Source organism: Ambystoma mexicanum, chromosome 3q (genome assembly GCF_040938575.1).
Source record: "Ambystoma mexicanum isolate Mex_15411 chromosome 3q, UKY_AmexF1_1, whole genome shotgun sequence".
In the NCBI taxonomy this organism is placed as follows: domain Eukaryota; kingdom Metazoa; phylum Chordata; class Amphibia; order Caudata; family Ambystomatidae; genus Ambystoma; species Ambystoma mexicanum.
The window spans coordinates 189,090,542-189,118,094 of record NC_090926.1 but is presented as its reverse complement, the minus strand read 5'-3'; the positions used below and the strand labels follow the sequence as shown (position 1 = coordinate 189,118,094).

General features: G+C 45.6%; 1 protein-coding gene across 3 annotated transcripts in view; it reads right to left on the bottom strand.

Moving 5' to 3' along the window:
* CERS5 (ceramide synthase 5) overlaps nt 1–27,254 on the bottom strand; it is a 952,246-nt gene extending 924,992 nt beyond the window's left edge. For 2 of the 3 annotated variants that reach the window (XM_069653465.1, XM_069653464.1), the window contains exon 1: nt 27,038–27,254. In XM_069653465.1, the coding sequence (XP_069509566.1) occupies nt 27,038–27,210 (173 nt within the window). In that variant the 5' untranslated portion in view covers nt 27,211–27,254. The remainder of the gene's footprint in view (nt 1–27,037) is intronic. The other variant, XM_069653463.1, reaches the window with a different exon arrangement.
* Between the last annotated feature and the right edge of the window lie 299 nt (nt 27,255–27,553).

Sequence of the window (27,553 nt, the reverse complement as noted above, 5' to 3'; positions counted from 1 at the left end):
TAACGAGACCGGTGGCGGTAATCCCTTACCGCCATACTCCGAGTTCCCTTTGCGCCCTCGCCCTTAACGCCTGCTTTAAGCAGGTGTTAAAGTCGAGGGCGCAAAGGGGCCTCCAAGCCAATAACGGTGACCGTAATGAACGGTCACCGTTATTTGCATCTTCCCCATTCCCATTAAGCCCTATGGGGGCTCATTTGGGAATGGGGAAGAGCCTTGGTGAATGGGGAATTACCGCCCCGCCAACCTTGGAATGGGGCGGTAATTCCGCCATCCACCAAGGCGCTGCCGGTCCGGGTACGGCGTCAACCAAGGCGTTAATAGCGCCATTGGTTAGCGCCGTACTCGGAATGAGGCCCAATGTCTTTATTTTGGTCTCCGGTTCATTATATCATGTACCAGATACACATTTACTTATCATAGATTCATAAAGCACACGAAGCTAGTCAATGCTCCCTCCCCAATCCAACAATGCCTCAACAACCTAACTGAGCCGCTCACCATGGGTATGTCATTTTTTAATTATCCTCTAGCCTGCACTCAAGTGCGCCCCTAAAGTTCATGGATGACTGATCTCCGACTGTGCCGACTCTATGGCGAAAAGATAATTTGCGTAAAGGCATTCCACAAGGTGTAATTTTCGCTAACCTCTCTCATGCCCCGATGTACAGCACAGTGCCATACAACTGTTTCAGCAGTAGACCACCGAGTTTCCTCTCTCCCCCTTCCTTCTACCTCACAGTTGGGATTGATCCCAGTTATTACATCTTTAGTAATGGTCACAAGAAACATCATTGGGTAAGAAATCCTTCACCTTATTGCACATTTAGCACAAGATTGATTCATCACAACCACTCACTAATTTTTCATTTTCTTGTGTATTTTTGCTTTTTCTACACCATTTATCCTTCCCTTATCCCCCTCCCTCGTTCTGTCTTTTTTCAACTAATAATTTAAATGTACATGGGTAATACGTCAATTGTAATAGGTTTCTTTTTTATGTTATGGCCAACTGAATTTCTCTTTTTATAATGCATCATGGAATATGGTGATTTAATTGTATACTTATTACCTTCACTCATGATTTGTTGCACCTAGATATGCCCTGATTTGAGAAAGGCACCTTGCCGAAACACGTGTAATCTATAGGGCAAATTAATTAAACTCACCTACCACATAACCTCCTTTGGATTCAGCCTCATTTTTTCTGGCGCAGTAATAAGGTGAGGTCACAGCAGCCTGTTTTTCAGGTTTTAAGGCACCCTATAGCAAACATTTTCACACAATCTACAATCAGCAATATTGGTTCTTATTATTTTGGGCGGCTCACAGTGCCATTGCCCATTTTGAGACAATAACTTGTGGCAAAGATCCAGTCGCAAAACCTGAACTCTATCCCAACACAGACGGCTGAGAAAGGGCCACAGGCAGCATATAGAGATCAATGGACACAAGACCGAGCTAAGGGCTTATCCAGATTTCTGCAGTGTGAAAGCTGCACAAGAAATGGGAAGAATGTTCGGAAAGTCTGAGTTAAAGGCCACTGCAACCAGTGCAACTAGACTGCCAGATATCCTGGATACATGGAGCCAAATGGGGGAAACGTGATTTGTCTGCGGTAATAAGTAGAGACAGGTCAAGAAAAGGACCTTGCAGCCACTAATCTTGAGAATAGTCTAGAATTCCGGGAATAGATGGCCATTTGGATGAAATCTCACATGCTTTTTTGATAGTCCATTTTCTAACAATGGACTATTCAGAGGTTCTGGTTTTTCGTCGCTTCCATACTGATGATACAAGTCTTGCCATTAATAAAGTGCAGGTTGGCTTTCGAAACCCCACAATTTTAGTGGAGTATGCAAAACGTGTTCTATACAGCTAGACACACAACAGAGCACATACAAACACTCCCTTGTACTCTGTTCAGGTTTCTTAAGGGGATGCTGGATAGTAAAATACATCATCAGCAGACGTGTTGCTCGGGGGGCGCTATAGGGATAGTTAGCCTTGTGGTTGTAGCCCCTGAGCTTCTGTCCGGGGCTACAACCACAAGGCTAACTATACCAGAGTTCCGACGTTAGCGTAGCCCGGGATCTTTTACAAACCTAGCAACACCCTTGATCATCAGTTCACTTTGCAAAAACCATTCAATTGCCAGCTATCAGAATTGCTCCCATACACAAACTTAGCAACCCGTTTCGATTAACCCCAACAGATACACAATTATCCATCTTAAAATCTAAATAAGGTAGGAGCACCAGGAGAATAGCAGTATGAGGGCAATGTTTAATTAAGACTTGGATTAACTAAGGGGAAAGGGGAAGAGGACCACTGATTGTGATCACGCAACTCTGGGTATCCCTTCCAAGGCCAATACACTTTAATGTTACTTGTGAAACCACACTCAGAAGTATCTACAGGTGATAATCAAGTAGGGTCTGTGACGTCAGTGTCCTCTACTTTTTCTAAACAAGGATGAGTAACAGTATTGGCTTTTGTATAGGCAGGGAATAGGAATTTGTCATGCACTGCCATAATGGTATAAATGGCAACAGCTGGAAAATGATGCGAATAACTGGGCATGGGATGACAGTAACCGGCAAATGTCATCATGTACTTAACCACCAATTCCAAGGCCTAGATCGGGTGGTAACTGCCCAAGCAAAGCAAAGGCTTTTAACGAGGGCCACGGGAAGGTACAACCCTTTAAAACCCTTTCCAGCCCTTGGAACGGATAGTTAACACTATTAGCACCCATGCCAAGGGCTGAGACTGGACTAATGCAAAGTTTTTTCGTCCTGTTCACAGGTGGGAAAACACTGTTCAAAGAAGGCCACCAAGGGAAGGGAAGGCGACGCTCCGTACAGAGCCCCTTTTCCCTTTCCATGGCGGCCATCCGGAGCAGAGGGAAAGGAGAGGCAGCAGCGGCAGCCCTCGCCGAAATGAGGTAAGTGGTTAGGTGGGGTGGGGAGTGGTGACGTTAAAAAAATTATTAAAAGTAACAAATTGACGGGCGGGTGTTCAAACAAGCCATACGGCGGCTTTGAACGCGGGTCGAGATTGGCAGTTTTAGCCGCCCGCAGGGTGCGAATATAATATCTACATGCAGGGCAAACTGGTGACCTTGCCAATACTTACTTTAACAGCATTTCAGTGAAAGGAACAGATGCAAGGAGGCACATTTTGCTTATAAACCAAGTGGATGAAGACACACTTGGTAAAGACAGGGCCTCAATTACAGCTACAATTAATTAACACTCAGAAGTCTGCTTACAAATAACAATGACAGGTCTTCCATAGTGCAAGGTTTGACCTTCCTGTGTGAGAGAGCTAGATATAGCTAGATCAAACATGTCTCAGGAAGGTGTGGTTTGGGCTTGGAGGGCCAGATAGTGGGTAGTGTAACAGGGTTAGCATAGCTATGGGGTGCCGGGGTAAACAACCAAACAACACACACAGCCTCTGTGTCCCTCTTCACATCCAACCCCATATCTGTTAACCGATAAAATATCGTCAGCTCTTAAGTGGTGCCACACCACCACTGAATAGCCAAAACTAAAAATTAACCTTGTCAGAGTAAACCAGGAGGCTTCTGTCTTTATCAATTAATTGATGCTAAGGGAATTTAGATGCAGACTTCTTGAGGACAATGCAGTACTCTAGTACCTGTTGGCATTTGTTCATTTGGCAGACCTCGGAGGGTGAAAGTTCCTCATCCCTTGATCACTCCACACCACTTCCCTACAACTCAGTATTCCAATATGAGGCAAACCATTTAAATCTGCCCTGTAATCAGACCACAATATTGAATTACTCCTCCAAGCATTTTGGCCTCCTCTTTCAGGGGGAGGAATATTTAACCACCACCATACTTGAAGGGCTTTCTTGAATGATCAAATAAAGTAGCGTAGGGAGAACTGGTTAAAGAATACTGCAGATTGAGTGATCCCCACGTAATTCCCTTTGATCTTTACTACCGCAGGAATATTTCCCTTTACTTGCCTCTGGCCTCTCCCACAAGGAATTACCAACCATCTCCAATAAGACTCTGCATTCAAATTTCTTTGGAACCACTGTATATGGGCAGGGCTCAAGTCCTAAAATATAAAAGTGGGGGGGGGGAAGGGGGAAGGGGACTCTTGACGAGCATTGGGAAGAGACGTCACAGGATGTCAACTTTAAATATGCACATTTCATCCAAGCTGGTCTTTGCCATGGGACCAGATTTTCATATTACCTCGCTGCTTAAGTATAAAACGTATGCACCTTTTAAACCTGTAACAAAACATGCAAGTATAGAAAGATTTCAATATGGACACATTTTCCAGCGCTTGCAGCGATTGTCGTGGCCTTGAGATGTGTCCAGCCAACGTTCGAAACCCGGCTGTTGCACTGCAACCAGTTATTATTCTTTATTTTCTTAAAAACACACAGGGGGGACGGCATCCACCCACGTGATCCCTCACCTTGAGCCCTGTATGTGGGGTACTGCTCAGAGCCCTGTATGTGGGGGCATTGCTCTAAGTTCTCCAACACCGTCAATGCCCACCCATTCATTCATACATACATTTCCACAAAGAGTACAAATTGCATTATGCTACCAGCTAAGCAGAAAAGGTCACTTGCTCACTCAATTCTGCACATACACAGTCTCTTGACAAGTTAGAAATTATGTGCTATTATCACGAGCCAACAGCTAGCAACAAGTGCACATTTTGAGGTACGAGTTCTCCCATCGCTTATGTGATGTCGGTGCAGACAATTTTTTATGTTCTCATGAGTAGAGTGTGCAGCTCTACTAAGCAGAACCAACCATAAATAAGGTTAGTAATTGGATACAGACAAATTGCAAGGTGCCACGATTGGTTAACAAGAAATGGAAAAACCAGAAGGCTGTAGAGGTTTGTGTAGTTGGTATCTGCTCCGGACATATGCATGCCTAGTGACAGCAACCAAGCAACATATCACACATGAAGGCGAGGATTGCTCTTTTCAGAGAACCTGAATAAAAGGGCATGTGGCAGTAACTCATGACATAGGATGGTGTGTTCTGCTGCAGGCGCAGTCAGTAACAAACGGAAGGGAGGGGTGCCATACTCGAACAGGAGAAAACCTATCTTTAAAACCTAAAGACATTCCTGTAGGAAATGTTTTCAAAAAAGTCAATTAGCACTTATTCACAAAACAGACAAATGTGGAATTTACTGGCAATCAATATCCTTATATATTTCATTGTAGGGATGTGCGTTATAAGAGAAATGAAAACAATTCTCATATGATTCACTTTTGCACCAAATCCAAACATTTACAAAGTGCAACAAAGTAAGAAGACCTTTTTTGGAAGAGTATTTTGTGAAAAGAAGATCGCGCTAATAATTCAAGAAGCAACACTTCACAGAAAACTATCAATGAAGTTACAGAAATGTTAATTACATTACAAACTAAATGTTAGAATACATAATTGACCTTCAGAAATGTATTGGTAATCATATGTAATCAAATCACGTGTTGCAACAGCTCTATAATGTAATACTCCGATGGCTGAATGCTGGAAAGTTGTAAATTAATCATAGCCTCCGATATTGCTCTTGGCAACCCCTCCAGACCATTTTTTTTACAGCCTCCCATTCCATTATATAAAACGGGGGAAACTATATGCAAAATCAGGCTTGAAATGGCATGGCAGACAAACAAAAACAATGGTCCGGAGCATTGTTATTCATTATGTGGCACTCTGGGTGATTTGAACTACAACGCCAATAGATCTTCCCCACTGACTACAATAGCTACAGATGATGGAAGTTGCAGTCCAAACGATGTGGAGGGTCACATTAGGAATACCTCTGGTGAAGGGTTGCCCAGAGCATTGCCAGCAATTATGCTTAATGTTCATCTCAGGCCACAGTGTATAACTGCACTACACCGTAGGCAATATAACACTGTCTCAATAAAGAGAGGGCTAGGGTGTGGGAGGAAGATGCCACAGTTGGATATTTCAGGTTCATTCATATTTCATCACTGCACTACAAATTAAGACAATGTGGTTTGATGTTGAAGACAGGGTGACCAATGACAGGCCTCCAGTTATCTATTGCTGTTTATTCTTAATAGTTGCTGTAGTGTTGACTAGATTCACTCTAAATGGTTGTGCACAGCTCCCAAATAGGAGTCTATTTTAGAGCTCATTTTGGGGGCTGACTTGATAGTTACACAGCCAATTGAAGCTCTCCAAGTGGCAACTAACAATTAGCTGTGTTTTGGGCGAGAAAAGATGCACGTTACCACTCCTTGAAGAATGTTGCCTGTCCCCAGAAAAAGCTCAGGTTCACTCTAGCGCCATTCAGAATGAACAAGTGCCAAGAACGACCTCATACATTTGAACTATAGATCTTATTTACTATAAACAGTCATCTTAGGTCTGAATAATACTTGTACATACTGTTGGTTTCCAACCATTTTTGGCTTTCAGGAATAATCCTACAGGTACCCCCGTTTGTTGCTCCACTAGTTTCCCCCCCCCCACCCCCATCACCTTACCACCCCAAGACAGCTGATGATACAATTTCTCTGCAAGTGGAAAAAAATATATTTTCTCCTTTGGGTGCCATTGTTGATGGCTTTCGGAGGGGACCCTAGCAAAACCTGAAAGTCCTGGTGACGGTAAATTCCAGGCACTACAGGCAGCAGCTCACAGTTGGGCACACTGCCGCCATATTTCTCCGACTGCATTAAATAGCTCCAGCAAATCATAGCTGCAGCCCACCTTTCAAAATCCTTTACTCACGCCCTTCGTCTAAATGTTGGTCAATACAGCCTTGTTTGTATTTTTACAATCATTATTTGAGAGCCAGCAAGCTGGCTCCGTTGAGATTGCCTCTGCGACAGAAATAAAGAGTGCCAGCTCCAGGTTCCCGGTTCAACGGATCCCTTCAGTCTACCAAGCATCAATAAAAGGAGTACCACTTCAAAGGACAACAGCAACACAGACATATACAGTGCTAGAGGATAGCAAAATTGCTGTAGGAATCACTATTAAAAACGTACTGATGGCACGTCCCCAGTGCACGGCTTTACAATTGCAAACAATTTCTAACTATGTATAGTAATTATCTAGAACGCCTGCGGCTTGCACAGCACCCCGCACTTTGAAGGCAAACCCTGCAAACGCAAGTACAGTTTTGTTAAAAATTGTGTTTACCATTCAAGTACCGTTCTGCCACCCCGTTCAGTTCTATCCAAGAGTAGCTTTTGAAATTCCTGGACAGATCAGTGGTATAGGTTAGGTTGCTTATTTACCTGCTTCAACCTGCACAGGAAGATTTTTTAAGCATCATCGGTGTTGCTGGGATGGAGGGTAGATGGGGCTTAAGAGAGGGCTAGACTCCCCAACTTCAAAGTAATATGGATGAAAGGAGAACGGTAGGTAGGTGGGCTAGGAGTACGAAAGCAAAAAGGTCAGGTTGGAGGGTGAAATTGGACTAGTTCACACATGTCCACCAGGGCTCATGAGCACATGAGCCCTGGTGGACAAAGAGAAGCTATACAAGGCTCCATTAATAGACAGGAAAGGATAGAAATCCCCTCCCATACTCCAAGTGCCACAACGACGGGGGGGCGGGTGGGGGGGCCTCTAAACGATAAACTGGAATGAATTAGGAAAGCATTGCTAGGGGTTCAATTACCTGAGCATAGATCCTGCCAAACTGTGCTAGAAATCTGCTGGAGGATTGGTGTTGGGCCATTAGGAACCAGCCAGGGGTGCATTGGAAACAAGTCACTGGCCTTTGTACAATGAATTGAAAATAAGCCGAGTTTTCTGGAGGAGTCCCTTGGGAGAACCAAAGCCCTAGGATAGTTTACCCCCTTGATCACCCTCCCTAGTCTGCCATGTAGAACTGTGGTTATCAAACCTACTGGAGATATAACATGGGTATAGGTTTCAGGCTGTATCCCACCTGCATGTATAGAACGGTTAAACAGAAGCACATTTTACAAACAGCTGTAAAGCACTCAGATTTTGGGCTGTGAAAAAAAATTCTGTGGAAACATACTCCCATTGTGACACTTTCAGCGTCAGATTAATGACAATCTCCAGCATTATGTGAACATTCCAGTTCATATCTTCTGTAATTACTTGTCATAGTACGCTGTAAAACTCCCCAAAAAGGTACAATTCACATTCACATGCAGGTACTATTACTCTTCTTCCAAGCCTGAAACGTATGCCAACCACAATTGCACCCCAACATGCTTTACTATGTCGGAAAGGGAGACACAAAGACAACGCAGAGCATCACGGGTTCCAAATCTGGTCCCGTGCTTAGAGGCTGGTCTCCAGCCTTAAGAACATTATAAAAGCTCTGTTTATGTCACCAGCCATAGCCACTTCATCATGAATTACACGGTTTGCTGGGCATTACATGTTTAGGTCGTTAAGGCCCTACCCTGCATCTTTCTCAATCTTTGCTTCAATTCTCTAAATGTTTCAATTATTTCCTGTGGTCAGTCCTCTCTATGCACTTGTCACCTATGGGCCATAGTTCCTCTAAACACCACTATTTTTATATTTGTGAAATGTGCATCAAGCCATGAAAAGTTGTTCAAGAGCACAACAAAAATGAGAGGTAGGAAGGTACGGGGAGTATATGTAACATGAATCAACATAGGTGGCTGGCATAACAGTAAGAAAGGGATCTACCCCCAAAACGGGTGCACCTGTCCCGATGGACCATCATCCACTTATGGCAGCCAACTATAGACTTCTTGCCATCTTGCAATTCTCTCTGAACAAGAGTACCAACAGCAACTCCAGACAAGTGTTTCAGCCTTAAACGATGGTTTAAGGGACTTGGGTTTAGTCGGTTTCCTAGGGTTATCCAGACGTGGATCTCTTGCTCACTGTGCTCAGAGAGGCACAGCTCCACCTCACTGATGAGGACCAACAAGGCTGAAACACAGGTCTGGGGTTGCTGTTGGCACTCTTGTTCAGAAGAGAATTGCCATAGCATTTTGGTGCTGGACAGCCCATGTGGGCGGGACAAAGACTGATGTGCAAATGGATATTTCCCCTTCTGTGAAGGGTACAGTGAGCTAAAGTGTGCCTGCGCACTCTTGAGTGGATACCTCCCCAAAGAACAGGTCATTTAGCCGTGTTCGTTCTCGCATAGGGGCGCCTCTGACTATTTTGTGATGGCACTGAAAGTTTTGTAGGACCAGTAGCAGTTCTAACATTGATCAGGTCAGAGAAATTCCAAACACTGGGTGTGGAGCCGTTGCATGAATCTGCCAGTCTCAAATGAAGTAGTAACAGAATCTGGATCACCTGGCATAAGCGGATGGATCGAGAGCCAGTGCGACACCAAGCAACGGTGGGAAAAAAGAAAAAGCGTGAGGAAAAAGGAAACATTGCGTAATTGAGAGGTGACGACATTATATTATCTAAGGGTCATATTCTTTTCATTAAGAACTTTTCAAATACTATGACTATGTTTTGCTGAGTGGGGAGGTGTATACTGGACAGGTTAAAATTTACATAAAAATCTTCAATAACTGAATAGTCAGCTAGTTTGCTTATTTTGCCCTTGTTATTGCGACCTTGTAATCTCTAATAGACTTGGCAAGAAACCTCATCAGCCGGGTAGTTGGATTTTCTTCAGCTTCTCCCATAGTGCTGTACCTCAGAATTAGAGCTGTTGGAGATCTTTAACAAACCACGTGTTTGCTCCAAGTTTGGTAGGGATAACCTTTGCACTTTTTGTAGGGGACTCCATGTCAAGGGCCAAAGAGATATTGCTTACCAGAAATTTCTAGAAAGTTTAAAGTGAAGCTCTCATTGGTTGTTCGGTGAAGTGTCAAGCATGCTCAGAATGCCTACCCCCAATTAGAGGGTGAGGAGGGACAGAAACAAATCCAATTTGAGCTCAGCTCATATCTCGTAAAAAGGTCAGGCCCAACGCACAAATAATTTGAAAACAAAGAAGCACCCAAAACAAGGCATGATACTATTTCTAAATTTACGTTTCCTAAACAAATCTTTGAGAGAAAAAAATACTGTCACAAGGATATACCTACTACAACTTGTTAATAACCCGACACTGCCTTTAGGATGTCTTACAAATCTTCACGATAGCCACTGGAAGTCCCAAAGAACCACAGCTGCAGGTTCACCAAAAGGTACCCTATAGTCATTCCCAAACCCTGGCAGCAACTTGCCCCGCTCAGCTCCTTGTGTAGCTCCCTGGCTGGCGTCAACATTTTGTATTATTTCTTATTTTAGAATGCTGCACGCTGCTGCAGCCATTTTGTGATCAGGAAAACAAACACTTCTTCCCTGAAGGTCCCCATTAAAAACGCAGCACAGGGTAAGAGGTCCAGGGAGAGACTACGGTTAGGCTTGGTTTACCTGGCAAACATGAAAACAAGTGTGTGGTTTATATGGTCATTAGACTCCAGGTTAGGAGCTCAGGATAGCCATAAACAGTTCACAATCATCATACAATTGGTTGTCCCTGATTTCCTGCAGAACCAACATCCCAAGTGTTTGCCTGAAGTTTGAAATTGTTGGCCACCTAATCTCGGATGGTTGCCAAAGGATTAGTGCGGGGTGCCTGAATGGTGGTTGGATGAACACCAGTCCCTCCCAAGAAATATATACGAATAGGGGTATCAGCACCATGCCTTTGTCTTTCGAGCGGACTTGAAGAGGAACATTTTTAAGACGAAGGCTCTACTCCTGAACACTACAATGTTAGGCTGGGGGACTGATGGACACTGTGCACTCCAGACCTCTCACCACACCACCAGAGGGTACCACACTGTTGCACTCTACACTTAACATGTCAGGGACCTACCTCCAATACGCTGGCTTCCTATGAATGGCACTTGCTAGTCACTGTAGAGCTTCCTTCTTGTCTGGGACCAGACTATCCTACAAGGAACTGGCAGCAAGCTGTGCCCAGGACGTGTGACCGCCCAGGCAAAATGATCATCTTTGAACCACTGGGTCGCCCTCTGCACTGCTTTGACCACCAATGCTGCAATAGTAGCTGAACCGATCACCAGTTCCTGGTTCTTGGTCCCAGCATTGTTATCCAAGGTGCTTCTGTTTCCCGCCTTTGCCTGAACACTCCACAAAATCAGAGCTGGGTTGCGACTATATCAGCTACTTTTCTTTCCAAGCAAAGACTTTATTGCACTAAACAACATTAGATCATAGAAAAGCTTTGCTTTGGGTGAAAGTTAGGCACCGCACGACTTGTGCTAACTCTGCCCCCAGTTTGAAAGAGGAGCTTTATTATAACCACAGTGTTTTACTATTGACCATAAACACATGGATTTTCTCAAGTTCTAAAAACCCTATCCAAAGCACTGCATTCTAAACTCTGAAACTGTTATCCTGAACAAGAAGTGACTTCTGCATAAGTCTCTAATCCCAAACAAAAGAACTAAAAAACACGACTATCCGAAATCGCTACTGACCAAAGTTTTATCTCTGCTAAAGCTATATGGAGAGTATATTTTGACATATATGCACATGCTACGGTCATTCCCTTAAAGTATATTATGTTAACCTGTACCCTTTTACCACCCCACTTCCCGCAAAGGTATAGCATTGACTGTATATAGTTCTTAATATTCTGGCCCAGAGGGTAGGATCTTCCTTCAAAACAGCATCTGATAACCCATCTGGAGCAGGAGCTTGAGAGTTCTTACTGCAAGCTATTATATATTCATATCATCTTCATCATAGTTCAAATGCCAAAGTTCAACTCCTATTTCCGCTGTTGTCAACCCATCACTCCCTTCACCCCTATATACATTAGTGAAGTGCTCAATGAAGGCATAAAATAAGCAGTGTCGCATAGCAATATGCTACACAATTCTCTAGGTTTTCTAATTAAATTGGCACTTCAGTAGCACAGCTAGATATTTAAATTACCCTGTTCAATGAAACAGCAACTCACCCTGCATTCCTCTCCTGCCCTCAGGGCTCTCTCCGCCCTCTTTTCTCCATCCACTGAAAGATCAAAAAGGGGCAAATAGAGTGGAGATAGAGTACAGCAGTAATCCTCAAATCCTCTCCTCCACTCTCCAAAGTGCCAAAGGCCTGTGTGGAAGTGCTAGGCAAGAAACACTCTTTCAAATAATTGCAAGCCAGAAGTGAAATCGGGAAGATACTTGTATTAAGCTATGCCCTGTTTGACAAAGACCAGTAGATGTTAATTTTTTTTAAAAGACAATCCTGCAAGTTTACATAATGCAGAATTACAGCATTGCTACAGTAAAACATTGCATTTTCAGTTTTTTAGTAAATTTTAGGTTAGTGTATCTAAATCTCAGTGTCAACTATATTTCATTTTGTTGCGGAAGGTGCATCATATTGACAAGTGAACACTTTTAAAAATGTGCATGATCACAAGGCCAAATGAGTTTGATGGAAATCCTATTTCTGGGACCTGCTGGTTGCATACATCTGTCCAATAGGTGCTCAACCCATGAGCCGATGCCAAACTCCTTGACATTCTATTTTATCACCTTGTTGCCTTATACCAGCTACCCTGAAAGCGAGATGGCTGCAACCTACAATATTCCACATCGTTTACCCAGTTCTCTGCCTGCTGCACCACCCAATCTGCTAAGTGTCCATTTCCTCTTGTATAATGAAAACAAAGAACCATCAATCCATTTTCCATCCAGTCTGTACATCTACAGATCTACTGCAACATCCATACACTACAATTAGCCTCCAGAGCTCGTTTTGTTCTACGATTATGTTGAGGCCGGGAACACAAGCGGAATCTGTAAGTAGCCACCCACATTTCATGCTGGGCAACTGCACTTCTGCGCAGGCTTGTCCGTGGAGATGACGCCCCAGGACAAGGCTCCACGGGAGTGCCACTTTTGTGGGTGTGCCGGGCTGGAATGGTACGCTTGGGCCTACGGACTGGTCTCAACCAAAAGGGGCATTTAACACTATATTGAAAACAGTTTATATCAATGACAGGCAAGGGCCATTTTGTCTACCTGAAGTTTGAAATTACCCTGCTTGCCGAAAAACCATACCACGTCCTTAGTCTCAGACTATGAGTTTCCTTTAACACTGATCTTTTTGATTTATGAAACTTCTAAACTTCTCCTTGTACAACAAACGATGGGCCAAGCATAAAATATACAAAACACTGACTGCACCCAGCTGCACAAAGCCTTGCACTGAAAACTGTTTACATAGCCTTTTCACAGCTCAACTTTACATTTTACAGGCAGGCCTCTCACCAATGTCTACAGCTGTACACAAATATGGTGTATTTTTGGTCATTTCATGTCTCGAGTACAAATAACTTCTGGTGACATTACAATAATAAGTACACAATTGCTAATCAAGAAAGTTTTCATTAGCAAACTCAATTTATGAAAACTAATGTATGCCTTGTCAATCCATCCCACTTCTGAAATCGATTTCAGTTGTGCATAAGGTATGGGTGTTGTATGATTAATCATTCTCCAAAATTGTCGAGTCTCCTGCCACAATCTGAACCAACATCTTAAAGGGAATCTCTCTGCAACATTGCATAACGATGAATTTTTAACCAGAAACAATACCCCTGTTTAATTGCTTTAGATTCACCCTCACTATCTCCTTATGGGTACATGGTTGTCTCCTCATTTCCCTCTATTTTATTTGCACCTCGTGCTCATACTCATAATTTCGCAGTACCCAATTTCTCTTGGTTTGCTTTGGCATCAATACGCATATACGCTCAAGGATAAATTGATACAGCATCCTGTTTAGAGCTTCAACAAGCTCATCGTGATGGCATAGTTTTCCCAAGGTGCAATAGAATGATCAAGTATCCCTTATTCCAACACACTCCGTCCCCCCACCGTCCATTCACTTCCAAATCAGCAGGAAAAGATAACCCCTTTGGCACGGAACGCTCTACTCTCCAGTTTTGTATAATAGGAGAGTGATGACTCGTATCTCAGGAAAGTACTGCCATGGAAACTACATCCTGGAAGATTTCCCCCCCCCCGACACAAAGAAATAGTGCAAAATACTTTTGGATTCTTCTCGTTGCCAAGCATAATTTGGAGAAGAAAAAAAAAATCACCCAGGACGAAACCATTGAGAAGGTTGAGTCCCCACGCTTCCATTAACGCTAACCAAGCTCTACACCTCAATATAAAGTCCTTATTATGGATACTGCTGGGGTGTCTTATCGAATGCGGAACGCAAGCTGTATTGAGCTCCCCACAAATTATCACAGAGTTACTTTTTCCTCCTAGTCTGACAAGTAAACAGTAGATCCTCAATTCAAAGTAGGAGGATTGAACCACCACACTTGGGTTCCAATATAGGTTTAAAATTAGGGTAAAACTCTTAAGATATGTCAATCTGACCCATTCCATTTCAACTGCCTGCACAAAGGGGTTCTCAGTGGCCAAAGCTGCTACAGTTATTCCAATATCATTTCGGACGCCTAGTAATAAGTCTGCAGCCGGCCTACCCTCCCCCCCACCCCCCTGTAAGCAGGAGATAACAGACACATGTAACCATCTATGTCAGGTAGATCAGAAAGTCAAGTTTCCTGGAAACAAAATATCTAGTTTCAGAAATACTGAGCTGGGTTCCGAGGATATATGCTTAAAACCCAACGTGTTCCATGAGATTGTCTTCAAAGACTTACAGCCATTCCCCGAACACATCAATAGGGGCTATCAAGGCAGATGCCAACCAACTCCAATTCTCGTCCCGGCTACTTACAATGCCCTCTGTCGTGAGATCCATGATTTGCCTCCTACCTGATCCATCTCCTACGCACTTACTAAGGTCAGCTGTTGTCATGACCCTCCCTCCTCGACTAGTTGGTCATGTGCTTCTGATAACGGGGTGACCCGTTGACAATTTAAGTCCCCAAGGTATACAGAAAAACCACATGAATTCAAGAGAGCAGCTGCCTGATGAACTTGTTCCTTCACTAGACTAGAGTTAAAGTGGAGTATTACCTTGTTGAATCCTGCGTTATTCCAAAATTCCACCCGATTAATATCAGAGGAAGTTATGTGTCAAGAAGGATACTTTTTTCAGCAGGTTAAGTACACATGATCACGTTAAGATCATTCGCCCACGATCTTCTGAAAAACACTAATAGGAGACACAAGCTTGAATCAGTAACCTTCGACGTCCCTAACAACACAGTTTGCTCCACTTGTTTCCTATAATGTTAAAAATGACGTTTCTCCCGGAACCTCCAGCCATGCTTACTCCGTCAATTTGGTGGACACACTCCACTTGGGGCACAGTTACAGTCCTGGACAGCAGTAGTTCAGCCTCAACATCTACTTATCTTGCCGACACTACTTCTCTTCCATAACCACCCCCTACATAAGCAACCACCTGGAGAGAAGTTGGAAAGATGCACTCATCGCTGGATGACTTGCAGTCCATTACCCTCGTCATCAGTGCAGAGCCCATCTAAGCAACCTCCCTCATCATCGTCATACTCTTCTCAGGTTGCTGCACATTACTATTCTTAACCCCCTGCCCTCCCCCAAACACCTCTTCGAACAGCATTTTTTGTTTGTTACCAGGGCAGTGGGGTGGGAGGGGAGAGTTAGGGGGGATATGAGGTTGCGTAGAATTTCTTAGACCCCTTCAATGCATTTTGTTTCAGCACGATTATAATATTTTGGGGTGGGTGTGGTTCTTGCATGGTTGTGGAGTATTGGCTTGGCTCTTTTTTTCTGCTCTGGTTGGAATATAAATTGGGAAAGTACCCATTTCCACCAAGGTAGGAGCTAACCAGTTCCACACATGAGCCATCACCCCCACCATCTGCTAGAAACTCTTCTGCCACCAGAATTGGATGGATTGGAGATTCATCCTCCCCCACTTCACCTTGGAAGCCATCAAAGATGTCTGCCGCACCCCTCAGGGGCTGTAAATTACAGCCCCCCCCACCGCAACCAGCAACGGTTCAGTTCTCAATGACACTCCCACAAGACCACACATTTAGGACCAAAGGCCGTTGCAAATCTGTTGTACATTTCCCTGGGTCAACAAGCTGTTTAAAGTACAGGCCCTTCAAAAACCCCTCCACAAATTACATCTTTTCATTTAGCGCATTTAAGATTGTCATATTAGCCATAACCGCACATGACACCAGTTCTTGTTGGTTGTATAGAGCCGTTAGTTCTTGTTCAATGTCTTGGAATACCTTAGGAGCATTGAAGCCACCGTGATCACTGTGTTCTTGCACGTAAATCACCCCCCTACACAATAAACAAAGCAACACACATTGTTCCGTCAAACAAATTAGTCCCTAAATTCGCAACTGAGAGAGGAGGGTCAGACGTCTGCAAACAAGCTTCCTCTAGTTTCTACATGGAACGTTGGACCATTTTTCAAACTTTCACACATTGCCCTATTTAAAAGAGGATTAATGTTTGTGCTTGGATTATCCCTACCAGGGGACACCCCTGTGTTACCTAAGCTCCATCCTCCAAACACAGGCGACACCCGGACTTGGGACATTGCAAGTTGAGCTGATTTTCCAGCCTCCTCGGTCACCATGCGTTGTCGTGCCGTTGTAAAGGTGTAACAAGTTTCAACGCAGCCTGAGAATTCTGCACTCGATCTGACTTTTGGAAAGCACCCTCAGTTTCACAGCAAGAGACAAGCTTCAAGTCTGAAATTTCCCTTACAATCTCTTTGCTTTCTGCCAGGAGAATCAAAAAGAAATCATTGGGTCTTGCTCTGCTAAACAAGTTGCGCAAGAGGAGGGCTCCTTACCCTCCACTGCCATTTCTTTAGAATGGAGGGCAAGCTTAGCGGATAATTTACTTCCCAATTCCCCAACAACCCCGTCTTTAAAATTGAAAGAATGGCATTGATGGTGACCAAATGAAAAAATACCAGCATCCGTTTGCTTGTTCAAAAACCCTGGTGGAAGGGGGGGGGGTAGATGTCGACAGGGATGCATGAAAGCAAACTTGTTTAAGGACCCGTGAGGTTTTCTGGTCCGAGAGCATATTACAGAGCGTTATGGTTGGTAGAAACCACAAAGGAGGTTCTCCCTTTATTACTGATGTCAAGCAGCAGAATATTACATGTTATCCGCTCCCCGACCTCACCTAGTTTGTTGCAACCAGACCATCACTTCACTTGATCGTCCCTCCTCTCCCATGAGGATTAAACAGGACACAAAAAGTTCAAATCCTAAAACGGGAGACCCCCCATAATTGAAGAAAGGGGTGTAGGGCATTCCTTAGTTTGTATTGGGACAGTACACTTTATAGTGTACAAACACGCCACACAGGAAAGGTCAAATACAGTAAAAGCAATGAGTGCAGTCTTCCTCTTTACAACAGCCAAAACAGTGGCTCAACTCCTCAAATCCAACCCTAGCAAGATTTTAGGAGAGCAGTCCGACAGCCACAGAGCACCACAGAACACACTCGCCTCGCACTCCATGCCGGATCTGCAATTCTATTCCTTTCGGTAAAGAGCTCTTCCTGCTCCAGCAATAGACAACGTAGAAAGACTGCCAAAGTTGTTTTCCTGTGGAATAGGGAGCCACAGCCATCACAGACCACACTCGCCTCGCACCTTAGCCCCTGAAAGCCAAAAACAAATATTTCTACCAAGTAGAGCTCAGAAGGTTAAAATCCCTGCTTTCCTATTTAAACAAAGTGTGTAATCGCACTGTGACTTAACTGCAGTGTCCTTACAGTGTCCTTACAAGTTCACACCATTTAAAAAATAAAAACTCTTACAGATGGGGCAGATTTCATAATTTCCCCCCTAAAAATCATATCTCCTTGTGCTCTTGCATTAGTGACCACAATTTAGGATTGCGTTATTGCTGCAGTGAGCATCCCTCAGTTCATATATCATTTAATTGATAGACAGAAATATAGTCTCACCACCCGGTCACTGCACCAGAGATTATAGTATAGGAGAAGGACATGAAGTGGCCTAGCCCGTTCAGCTTAATAACAGAAAGAAGTTCCCAATTAAGGAACTCCCGTCCCCTGCACACTTTCAATAGCTCAATATGTGAGCCCAACAGTTTAGTGAAATACTTAATGTTTTTGCATAATTCCTTATTCACAAAATTCAGTTTTTCATAGTCAAGTTAGTTATACAAAATAGACAATGGCTTTCATTTTTCAATTTAAACATAAAACTTTAATATTCATGTGGCCCAACGCGTTTCAAGATAATTCTCTTCTTATGGGGAAAGTTTATACATTCAAATTATATCTTGGTTCTCTCTAAATGCAGGATAGGTTTAAATACTTCCAATGAAGGAGTGGGTCTTCTATTATTATGGCCGCTTCAGATCCTGAGGAACCATTAAAACTCTACCCATGATGGGTCAATGGCATTCAGAGCTACAAAATCGGAGCCGATTTTCGGTTGATTGTCAATTCCCGTTTAAAACTCATGTTAATAATTTTCAGGAGTGGGTCCCAAGTGTAAAATTTAACAGCCCGCTAGGCTGATTGTAGGGTAGAGGTTGAGATTGTATGTTATTACGCGTTGTGTATTCGGAATGTTATCCATACACCAGCCTTAAACGTGTACTTCCTTCAAGAGTGTTTGGGATCTTTGATAACAAATGACTTTGGGGCCTCCTTATTAGTTGAAACGGCTTCGAGCATAAAGAACGACTTCTAGAATAAAGAGCTCAAGTGGACTGATTGGTTTGGACTATTAAGTGGCGCTGAAAGCACTACCTTTAAGCCAAAACTATTATAATTGTTATTTTATAACGCACATAATACCAAGTTTAAAAGTGCGAGATCAGGATTCAAGCCTGTTTTGCGCTGCATTGACTTGCTTCCAAGACAAATGCGTTGCCCTCGATCTATCCTTCCTGATCAACTAAAATAAGAGCTTCAAATATGGGCTTTAAATGAGGGTCTGTAATGCTTTTCCAATGGAGATGACATTTGAGGAGGGATACAGAGTTGTTAGGTTATTGAAGCCCTCCCGTTCCCTGCCCCTAGCCATGCTAATCCCACCCATTCTTGCCCATCTCGGAACTCTCAGCTTTTTCATGGAGGCAGCCATCTTGGATGACTGTCTCTAAGGAAGCTCTCTGGAAACAAGCCCGAAAATAGCGGCCATCTTTGAATGGGAAAGATACCATGCATCTTCCAAAAAAAAAAAAAAAGAGATACATTGAATCATGCGAGTATAATCTTTTTTTCGAAATAGCTAAAGTGATTGACAATACTTTTGAGAACAGTAATTATTTCTGCACTTTCTGCGTTTTATTTCCTTTTTTAAAAATATACCTAGTGCTATTGCTCGTCCTTTTTAAATCAGTTTTAATATGTATCAATGCCTTACAGCACATGCAGATGCTTGCCCCGCATGGTCCCGCAATCTGACTGGTTGTGCTCGGCTTCACATATAAATAGTCTGGCTCGCCCAACCTCTATTTTTGTCCGTCGATGCATTCCCTTTCCATTGTTTTCCTTCCCTGCCACTTTAACACCAACTGTAAAGTGTTCAAATAGGAAACTTGCAATAAGACATGAAACCCCACAGTGCTCACGTCAAAGAGTATCTCAGGGTCTTTAGCCCAGAGATCCACTCAAACGCGAGCGATGTCTGTGTTTTTGCAGGATTTTGACTACATTCAGGGTTTCTACCTCCCCGCTGCAGGCAAAATCCTGCAAACACATAGGACAGTGCTCACGCGAGCAGTAAGCAATGGCTTCTATGTGTTCATAGGATTTTGCTTGCACTAAGGATTTCTAGCTCGCCGCTGCTGGCAACGTGGCGCATGCCGGCAGCGGGAGCTAGAAATCCAAAGTGCAAGCAAAACGCCACAAACACACAGGACAGTGCTCGCGGATTTGGAGCACTGTCCTCTGTGTGTTCGCAGGATTTTGTACACACAAATCACATTGTGAACTGAAATGACAAATATATAAATGTGTGACAGTATTGCGTTTTCCCTATTTGGAACGGAAGAATACAAGTATATGAATGCAAGATGATGTCAAATCAAAAAAAAAAAATCTATGCGTTATGCAGCTTTTCAGTCAAGTCATAAAGACACACAAAAACAAAACTCTGTGGCAACTTTGTTACTAAACATTATGGGGCTGATTTGAAAAAGTGTTGCAGGGAGGCTGTTCGAGAGGGAGGCACCTGCTGAGGAAAGGGATCGTCCTCCAAATCTCTGCTTGGAGAACCGGCTCACTTGCAGAAGGTTGGCGGTAGATGAGCGGAGGGCACGAGAGGGACAGTATTTAGGAAGGCAACGTTGAAGGTAAGTAGTTCCCAGGCCAGAGAAAGCTTTGTGGACAATGCATAGGGTCTTGAATTGGATCCTTGCAGCCATGGGGAGCCACTGAAGGGATTTCAGCACCGGAAAGATGTGGTCCTTGGGCTTGAGGCCAAGGAGAAGTCTCACGGTTCTGTTCTGGATGGGTTGCAGAGGGCGCAGGGCGGAAGCAAGGAGGTTGAGGAAGAGGCTGTTGCAGTAGTCCAGCCTGTAGAGAACCAGTGCACCGCTGGGGGAAAGTGAGAAAAGGTAGAGTGCCTCTGAGGAGGTGTAGTTGATAGACTTTTTTGCGATGTCAGAAATGTGAGAGGAGAAGGAGAGAGTGGAGTCAAAGATGACCCCATGGTTTTTGGCCTCACAGGCGAAGGAAGGCGGGCCAGAGTGAGAGGGTGAAAGCGGGAGCAGGGGTCCCAATGCAAACAATCTCAGTTTTACTGGCATTGAGACAAAGGTCGTTTGCAGCATGCCATGGCTGAATAGCGGACAGTCGGGTAGGAGTGAGGAGGCGGCGGCTGAGGGTAGCCTGAAGGATAGTTGCGTGTCATAAGCATAACACTGGACATTAGAGGTGAAAGTGGCAATCACACATGCCAGGGTAGCCATGTAGATGTTGAAGAACCAGGGGCATAGGTTAGAACCCTGGGGAACGCCACAGGCTGAGAGGGTGACAGTCAAGAGAAAGGCACCAAGTTCGATCTGGAATGGGCGGTCGGAAAGAAAAAAAAGAGGTTAACCAAGCCAAAGCCTGACCTGTGATTCCCAAGGTGTCACGAAGCCGTGAGATCAGGATGTTGTGGTTAACTGTGTCAAAGGTGGAGGCGAGATCAAGGAGAATGGGGACAGAGGGAGTGTTAGTGTCATGATTTGAGAGCAGGTCTCCAGAGGTGTTCAGAAGAGCAGTTTCCATGCATCTGGGTGCTCTAAAGCCAGACTGATGGTCGTGTAAACAACTGGTTTATTCCGTGTGGAGGTTTAGCTGAGAGACATTCATCTTCTCCAGGAGTTTGCCCTGGAAAGGAGTGATGGAGATCGGGCGGTAGTTTGACGGAATGGAAGGGTCAGCAGAGGGTTTCTTGAGAAGAGGGTGCACAAGGGAGTGCTTGAGAACAGTTGGGAAAACTCCAGTAGAAAAGGAGAGGTTGCAAAGGCCGGGCAAGGCTGGTGCGAGGGAGTCAATGGCGTCCTTGATGGTTTTTTAAGGGAAAGGGTCACCTTACTTGGATAAAGCCTTCATAGACCGGATTTGCCTGGCGACCTCATCAGGTGCGACGGGAGAGAAAGAGGAGAGTGGAGGTGGGGCCAAGAGAGGCACAGGTGCTGGTGTGTGCTGTGGGGGTGGGGTGGAGGGAGGGACGAGAGGATGTCTTAAGGATTTGTGGTGAAGTGTGCTGCCAGGGCTGAGAAGAGGTCCTGGGTGGAAGTGACAGAGGAGGAGGCTGCTGCAGGATCGGCCAGTTCCTTGCAGACTTTGAAAAGTTTGGCCATGTTGTTTGATGCCGCAGAGATGCAGGCTTGAACAAAGACTTTTCTTGGAGCGGATTCAGAGTCCATACTGCCATTGAAGGAGGCTGCAGGTCAGTTTGTCAGATGGTCCACCAGACGAATTCCATTTCCGCTCAGCTGCCCTGCACTTGCGTTTAAGGGCAGCCAGGTTGCAGTCGTACCAAGAGTTGCACTTTTTTGGAAGGCTTCAGTCGGACCCTCAAGACAGGGGCAAGGATATCAAGGGTGTTGTAAATAGAGATATTAAGGATAGTGAGGGCTGTGTCAGGGTGGGAGTCAGCCACAAGAATGGGAGGAGAGTAGGTGGAGGCAAAGGCAGCCACTGTCACTTTTTTCATGGGTCTGGTGACCTTGAAGCCGACTGGCTGTGCCGGGTGAGTTGCTGCCAGGGGAGAGGAGAGCGATCGCTCCACGAGAGAGGTAGTAAGGGGGATAGAGAGTGGGATGTCAGTGAAGATGAGAGCATCCGTGTGGCCCGCCGTGTGAGTGGAGCCAGAGGGTAGAATAGAGAGGGAGAGATAGTCACATAGGTTGCTGAAAGGTCCTGACAAGTAAAGAGAGTCAAGGTGGATGTTGAGGTCACCAAGCAAGAGGAGAGGAGGAGGAGAGCAGAGAAGAGGCTCGGTCGGCCCATTCTGAAAGGAAGAGAGTGACCCGTCAGAGCACAGTGAGGCAATTGTGTCATATGTGGTGTACTCGTTGGCAAAGAAAGCCACTGTTCCAGTTATCCAGAGTGTACATGTTCTTTGTTTGCCGCAACATAATTGGCGACGAGGATTCACGGATCACCTGCAATCACCAGGATGCAGGGAGCAACGCCACCCCCGGCCTTCTTGCAGTCCAAGCCAATCATTCCATGGCTTCAGTGGTTACCCTGCTGTGCGGAAGAAGGCCATGCTGCTCAATGCACTGGGTGTCGAACAGCCAGAGAACCTTTGCAGGTCTTAAACCCGAAGCTGCGGAGGGGAACGATGATGATGATGTGCATAAAGAAGCAGTGAGGATAGCAAAGAGGTTTGCATCCAAATAGAACGTAGTCCTGCGTAAAATCAGGTTTAATGCTGAAAGCACGAGCCGGCTGAACCAGATGAGTATATAGTTAAACTGAGAGAATTGGCAATGATGTGTGCATTCTGCGACACGTCTGAAGACAGAATTTGCGACATGCTCATTGTGCACACCAACAATCACAAGGTCCAGAACAAGTTCATCTTAGAAAAGGAACTTCAACTGGACAAAGCCGTTCAGATTGCAAGAGCTGTGAAGGAAAAAACCTGCAGGCGCAAGGAGTAGGCTGGTAGGGTTTTCATACCAGATGTGCAAGTAGTACAGTACAAAGGGCAGCAGGAAGCTGAGGAGGAAACGGCAGGAAGACGCGAGACACTCAAGTGCCACAGATGCGCCAGCACCACTCACTTGGCAAATAGCAGAGATTGTCACGCAACGAACAAGGAGTGTTCCAAATGCAGGTTTGGACATGCTGCCTCGGTTTGCATGTGGAGAGGTAAGAAAGCAGTGATGTTGGTGCAGAATGACGTGGTCAGAGACTAAGTCTCACCCGAAGAAGAGGAGTTTCCCACAGTAATCATGGTCAACAGTGTCACAGCTTGCAAAGAAAAGCCCCAGTGTATCATCAAGGTGGACGGACACAAGGCGAAAGTGATAGATTCTGGCTCAGACCCCACCCTGTTGCCGTTAGACACATACAAAGGTATGGTCGGCAAAGAAAGTGGAAGTCTGCACGACAAAGCAAAACCCCACAGTCTTTGGCGGTGCCACCGTGAATTTACTGGGATAAATCAGAGCTACACTGGAGTTCAAAGGAAGAGTGACGAAGACCATGGTATACTTTTCAGAGAGTGGCTGGCTGCATTGGGACAGGACGAACAAGCCAAGTTGCAGATCAGATTGGATACCAGCGTGGAGGGGCAGGTCTTGTCCATAGCCAGAGGAGGAGCGTTCGTCACTAGAGAACAATTTCCAGAACTGTTCTCCGACACACCTGGGAAAATCAGGAACTATGTGCACAAGATCAAACTGAAATAAAGCGCCGTCCCAATGAAGCACGAGGTGAGAGCTGCACCTGCGACCGCAAGAGGTGCGCTACAGGCCAAACACGAGAAGATGTTGAAGGATGGGACAATTGAAACCGTAGAGTCGTCTGAACAGCTTAGCCCAGTAGTCTTCATAAATAAAACAAACACAGGTGATCTATGAGTTTGCATCGATCTACGTAGCTTAAATCTTGAAGTAGTATTGGACAGCTACCCTTTACCCGGCATCAACAAACTAATTATGTTAACGAAAGAGGCCAAAGTGTTCTCGAAGCTCGACATGAGAGACGATTATCCCCAGATCAGTTTGCATCACGAGTCAATACCTCTTACAGCCTTCATAACTCCATTTGGCACCTACCAGTTAATGCAAATGCCGTTTGGCCTGTCCTCGGCCGCGTCTGAACACATGATGGATTCCCTGTGGAAAAAAAATAGGAAACGTGTCGTACTTTCAGGACGACATCTTGATATAAGCCGAGGATCAGGAAACTCACAAAAGGGTGCTTTACTAGGTGTAATCCAAATTGCAAGAGGTAGGAGTTAGGCTACGCTACAATAAGTGCATATTGCAGGCCACGGAAGAGAGTGCCTGGGCTACAAGGTTGTTTCTAGGCCTGTCCGAGTACTATGCAAAGTGTGTGCCTAACTTCTCAGAAACTACAGCCTCTGCGAGGGAACTACTCAAGAAAGGAGCAGAATACAAGTAGAGCGAAGAGCAGGCAAAAGCATTTGAGGAGGTCCAGGACTGCATCACGCATGCTCCTGCCTGCAGCGATTTAACCCACAGTGAAAAATGGGGATCATCACTGACACCAGTTCATATGGATTAGGGGCAACGTTAACCCAGAAGAAGGGCGATGAGGAGCACACAGTGCCCTTCGCATCAAAAACACTTTCACAGGTGGAAAGGAACTACTCTACCATAGAGAAGGAAAGGCTTGCATGTGCCTGGGCGGTGGACTACTTTCGAACATGTGCGGGCACAGCATTTCAGTTAGTAACGGACCACAAGCCCCTGCTGCACATGCTGAGTCCAGGAGGTACCCGAACATCCACTCCCTGCCCAGCCCAAATCGCAACAAAATTGCAAGAATACACATGAGAGCATATCGCGGGTTGGAAAAACGCCCAGGCGGACTACATGTCCAGGATGCCCGAACAAAGAGATACAGCGACCAAGTTCGTGAAAGCTGAGTGTGTGGTAGAGACGTTGGGTGATCTCAGGAGTAAGGAGTTCCTCGAGATGAGTGAGAAGCATTGGAAGGAAAAGGCTGCTAAAGATACCACAACGAAACATGTCACAGAATGGGTCAGGAAGGGCTGGCTGGATGAAAAGGCGATCCCTGAAGGCCTGCGTCCATACTGGAAGGTAGCTGACGAGATCTTTGAATACAATGGCATGCTAATGAGGGGTGATCAAGCCACCCCACCGGTGACACTGCGGAGAACCATCATGAGCAGTCAGGGCCGGCCTTAGGGGCAGCAGTGCCCTGGGCGGATTGGCGCCCCCCCTTTCCCCGCACGCCCTTGGTCAACAGGGGGCGTGGCCATGAAGTGTCGCTTTTTCTTTTTTTTTCTCCAAAAACCTCCTTGCTCTGGCGAGGAGGTAATTCTATGAATAGGGTGCATTAGCACCCTATTGTTCCTAAATGCGCTCCGATGCCGCGGGCGCATTGACTAACAATGAGGCGCCTGCCACGCCTTCTGCCACCTCAGGGGAGCCCTTGAAAGACTCCCCCGAGCTGGTGTGGTGGGGGGCTAACGGTACCTTTTGTTGGTGAAGGTGCCTGCAGCGGAGGGGCACATTTGGTGACAATGAGGTGCTGAGCACCTGATTGACAATGAATGCGCCTGCCTGCTGCGCCTTCTCCCACTACGCCAGCTCAGGGGAGCCCTTGAAAGACTCCCCCGAGCGGGTGTGGCAGGGGCTAATGGCACCCTGGGGGGCATGGCACCCCGGCCGGTTGCCCGGCTCACCTTCCCTGAGGCCAGGCCTGTGAGCAGTGCTCACGCAGGACACCTGGGGAGCAGAGAATCCTATTGGTGGCCTGGCATGGACCCCAATGACAGAAAGGTATCATGAATGCTTCAACAGCGATAAAAGACTAAAAGGTCAGACAAGCTCCATTGCACCTAACAGAGGGGTGTGGCGAAAACCTAAGCTGAATTTCATAGGCCCATTAGACTTAATGAAACCAGAACACAAACACAGGATTGTGCTGGTAGACTACTTATCGAAGTGGTAGGCACTGCTATTGGATGTCCAAGTACTCACACTATTCTGCACATCCTTTCATCAATGGCCAGTTTAGACCGCTATGGCAGTGCCTGCCATGCCCATACTGAAGACCAAACTGTTGGCATTGCCAATGCTTGTTTTTTTTTTACGTGACAGCTGTTACAATGGGATTCAGCGCCGAAAACGAAATGTAGAAATCGGGTAGCATAAGCGGAAGAAAAAAAGCTAAAGAGATGGTGGTTATGTTGTGTGGCTTTTAGGGAGATTGGCTCATAACGTTTCAACCAAAAGCCGGTAATGACATGTTGAAAAGGTCAATCGGTAGTCCGGTGGTGATTTAAGTGGGGGTTGCGAAATGATGCACGAGGAGGGGTTGCTAGAAACTGAAAGTATAAAGAGGAATGCGGGGCGTAAACGGTGCTCCTGACCTGTGTATCAAAAAGTTAGCCAACAGTCAGAATTGTGTGATAAATTGGCAAGGAAGAAATGTGTAGCATTGTAAAGGTCCTGAATTAAGTTCCCCTGGGGGAAAGATCGGAGTTTCCGAGCAGTATGATCTGGCTTGATCGATAGAGGCGGAGATGAAAGGGGGGCTCGATCTAAAGGTTCCGGCTCGTTGTGGGGAGCGAGAACTTTGGTGTGGGAGGGGGAATTAGTAACTCTTTCGGTGTCTCACTGCTCACGTCACAAACGCACCGTATACACTATTTCCTCACATCATTACCCATCATCCTAGCCCCCAACTATTACACAAAACAGTTAACCTCCCACTACAACCATCGACACCTATAACACTTGCCACAATCCGTGTGTCAGGACATTATTAACCGTTTACCGATGCGATGCCCGTGGACGACTGAGATGTTTAAGCCCCACTCCCATCCTGTCAGTCACTCCCATTAGTGATCCATCCTCTCTGTGCCCCACCTCTACCTCACCTCTCGAAGAGCAGCCTCACTGCAAATAGTCCAAGTGCCAGCGGGAGCACTGAGAGGACATGTCCAGCTCGAGGGTACTGCGGTCCGCCCTCCACCTCAGCCAAGTCCGCCCATGTCACATTTTGGGGCAGCCAAAAGCGCTCGTTCCAAAACCAAGCCGATATCGCCGCCATGTTCCGTCAACGAACCCCAAGGAAGCGGCGCACGCATCGCAGGGGGCGGGGCAAAGAGAGGCAAGGCAGCGAGCTCGGAAGGGGCGGGTCAGCTGGATGCGGCCGCGAGCTACAGGCTACAGGCAACAGGCAGCGCGTGAAGCGAAGGGATTCAGCAACAAGTTGTAGATGGAGCAACGAAGGCAAAGACGCGCAGATATTGGCCGAACAAAACGACAATAAGCTGTGAAGAAATAGACAGAGGAAACCGGCCAGTCTGCGGCAGATAGGTGGTTGGGCGCAAGCAACTTTTGTACCATGGACCGTTGCCACAGAGGCAGTGTCTTTGCGGCGGGGTGGGGCC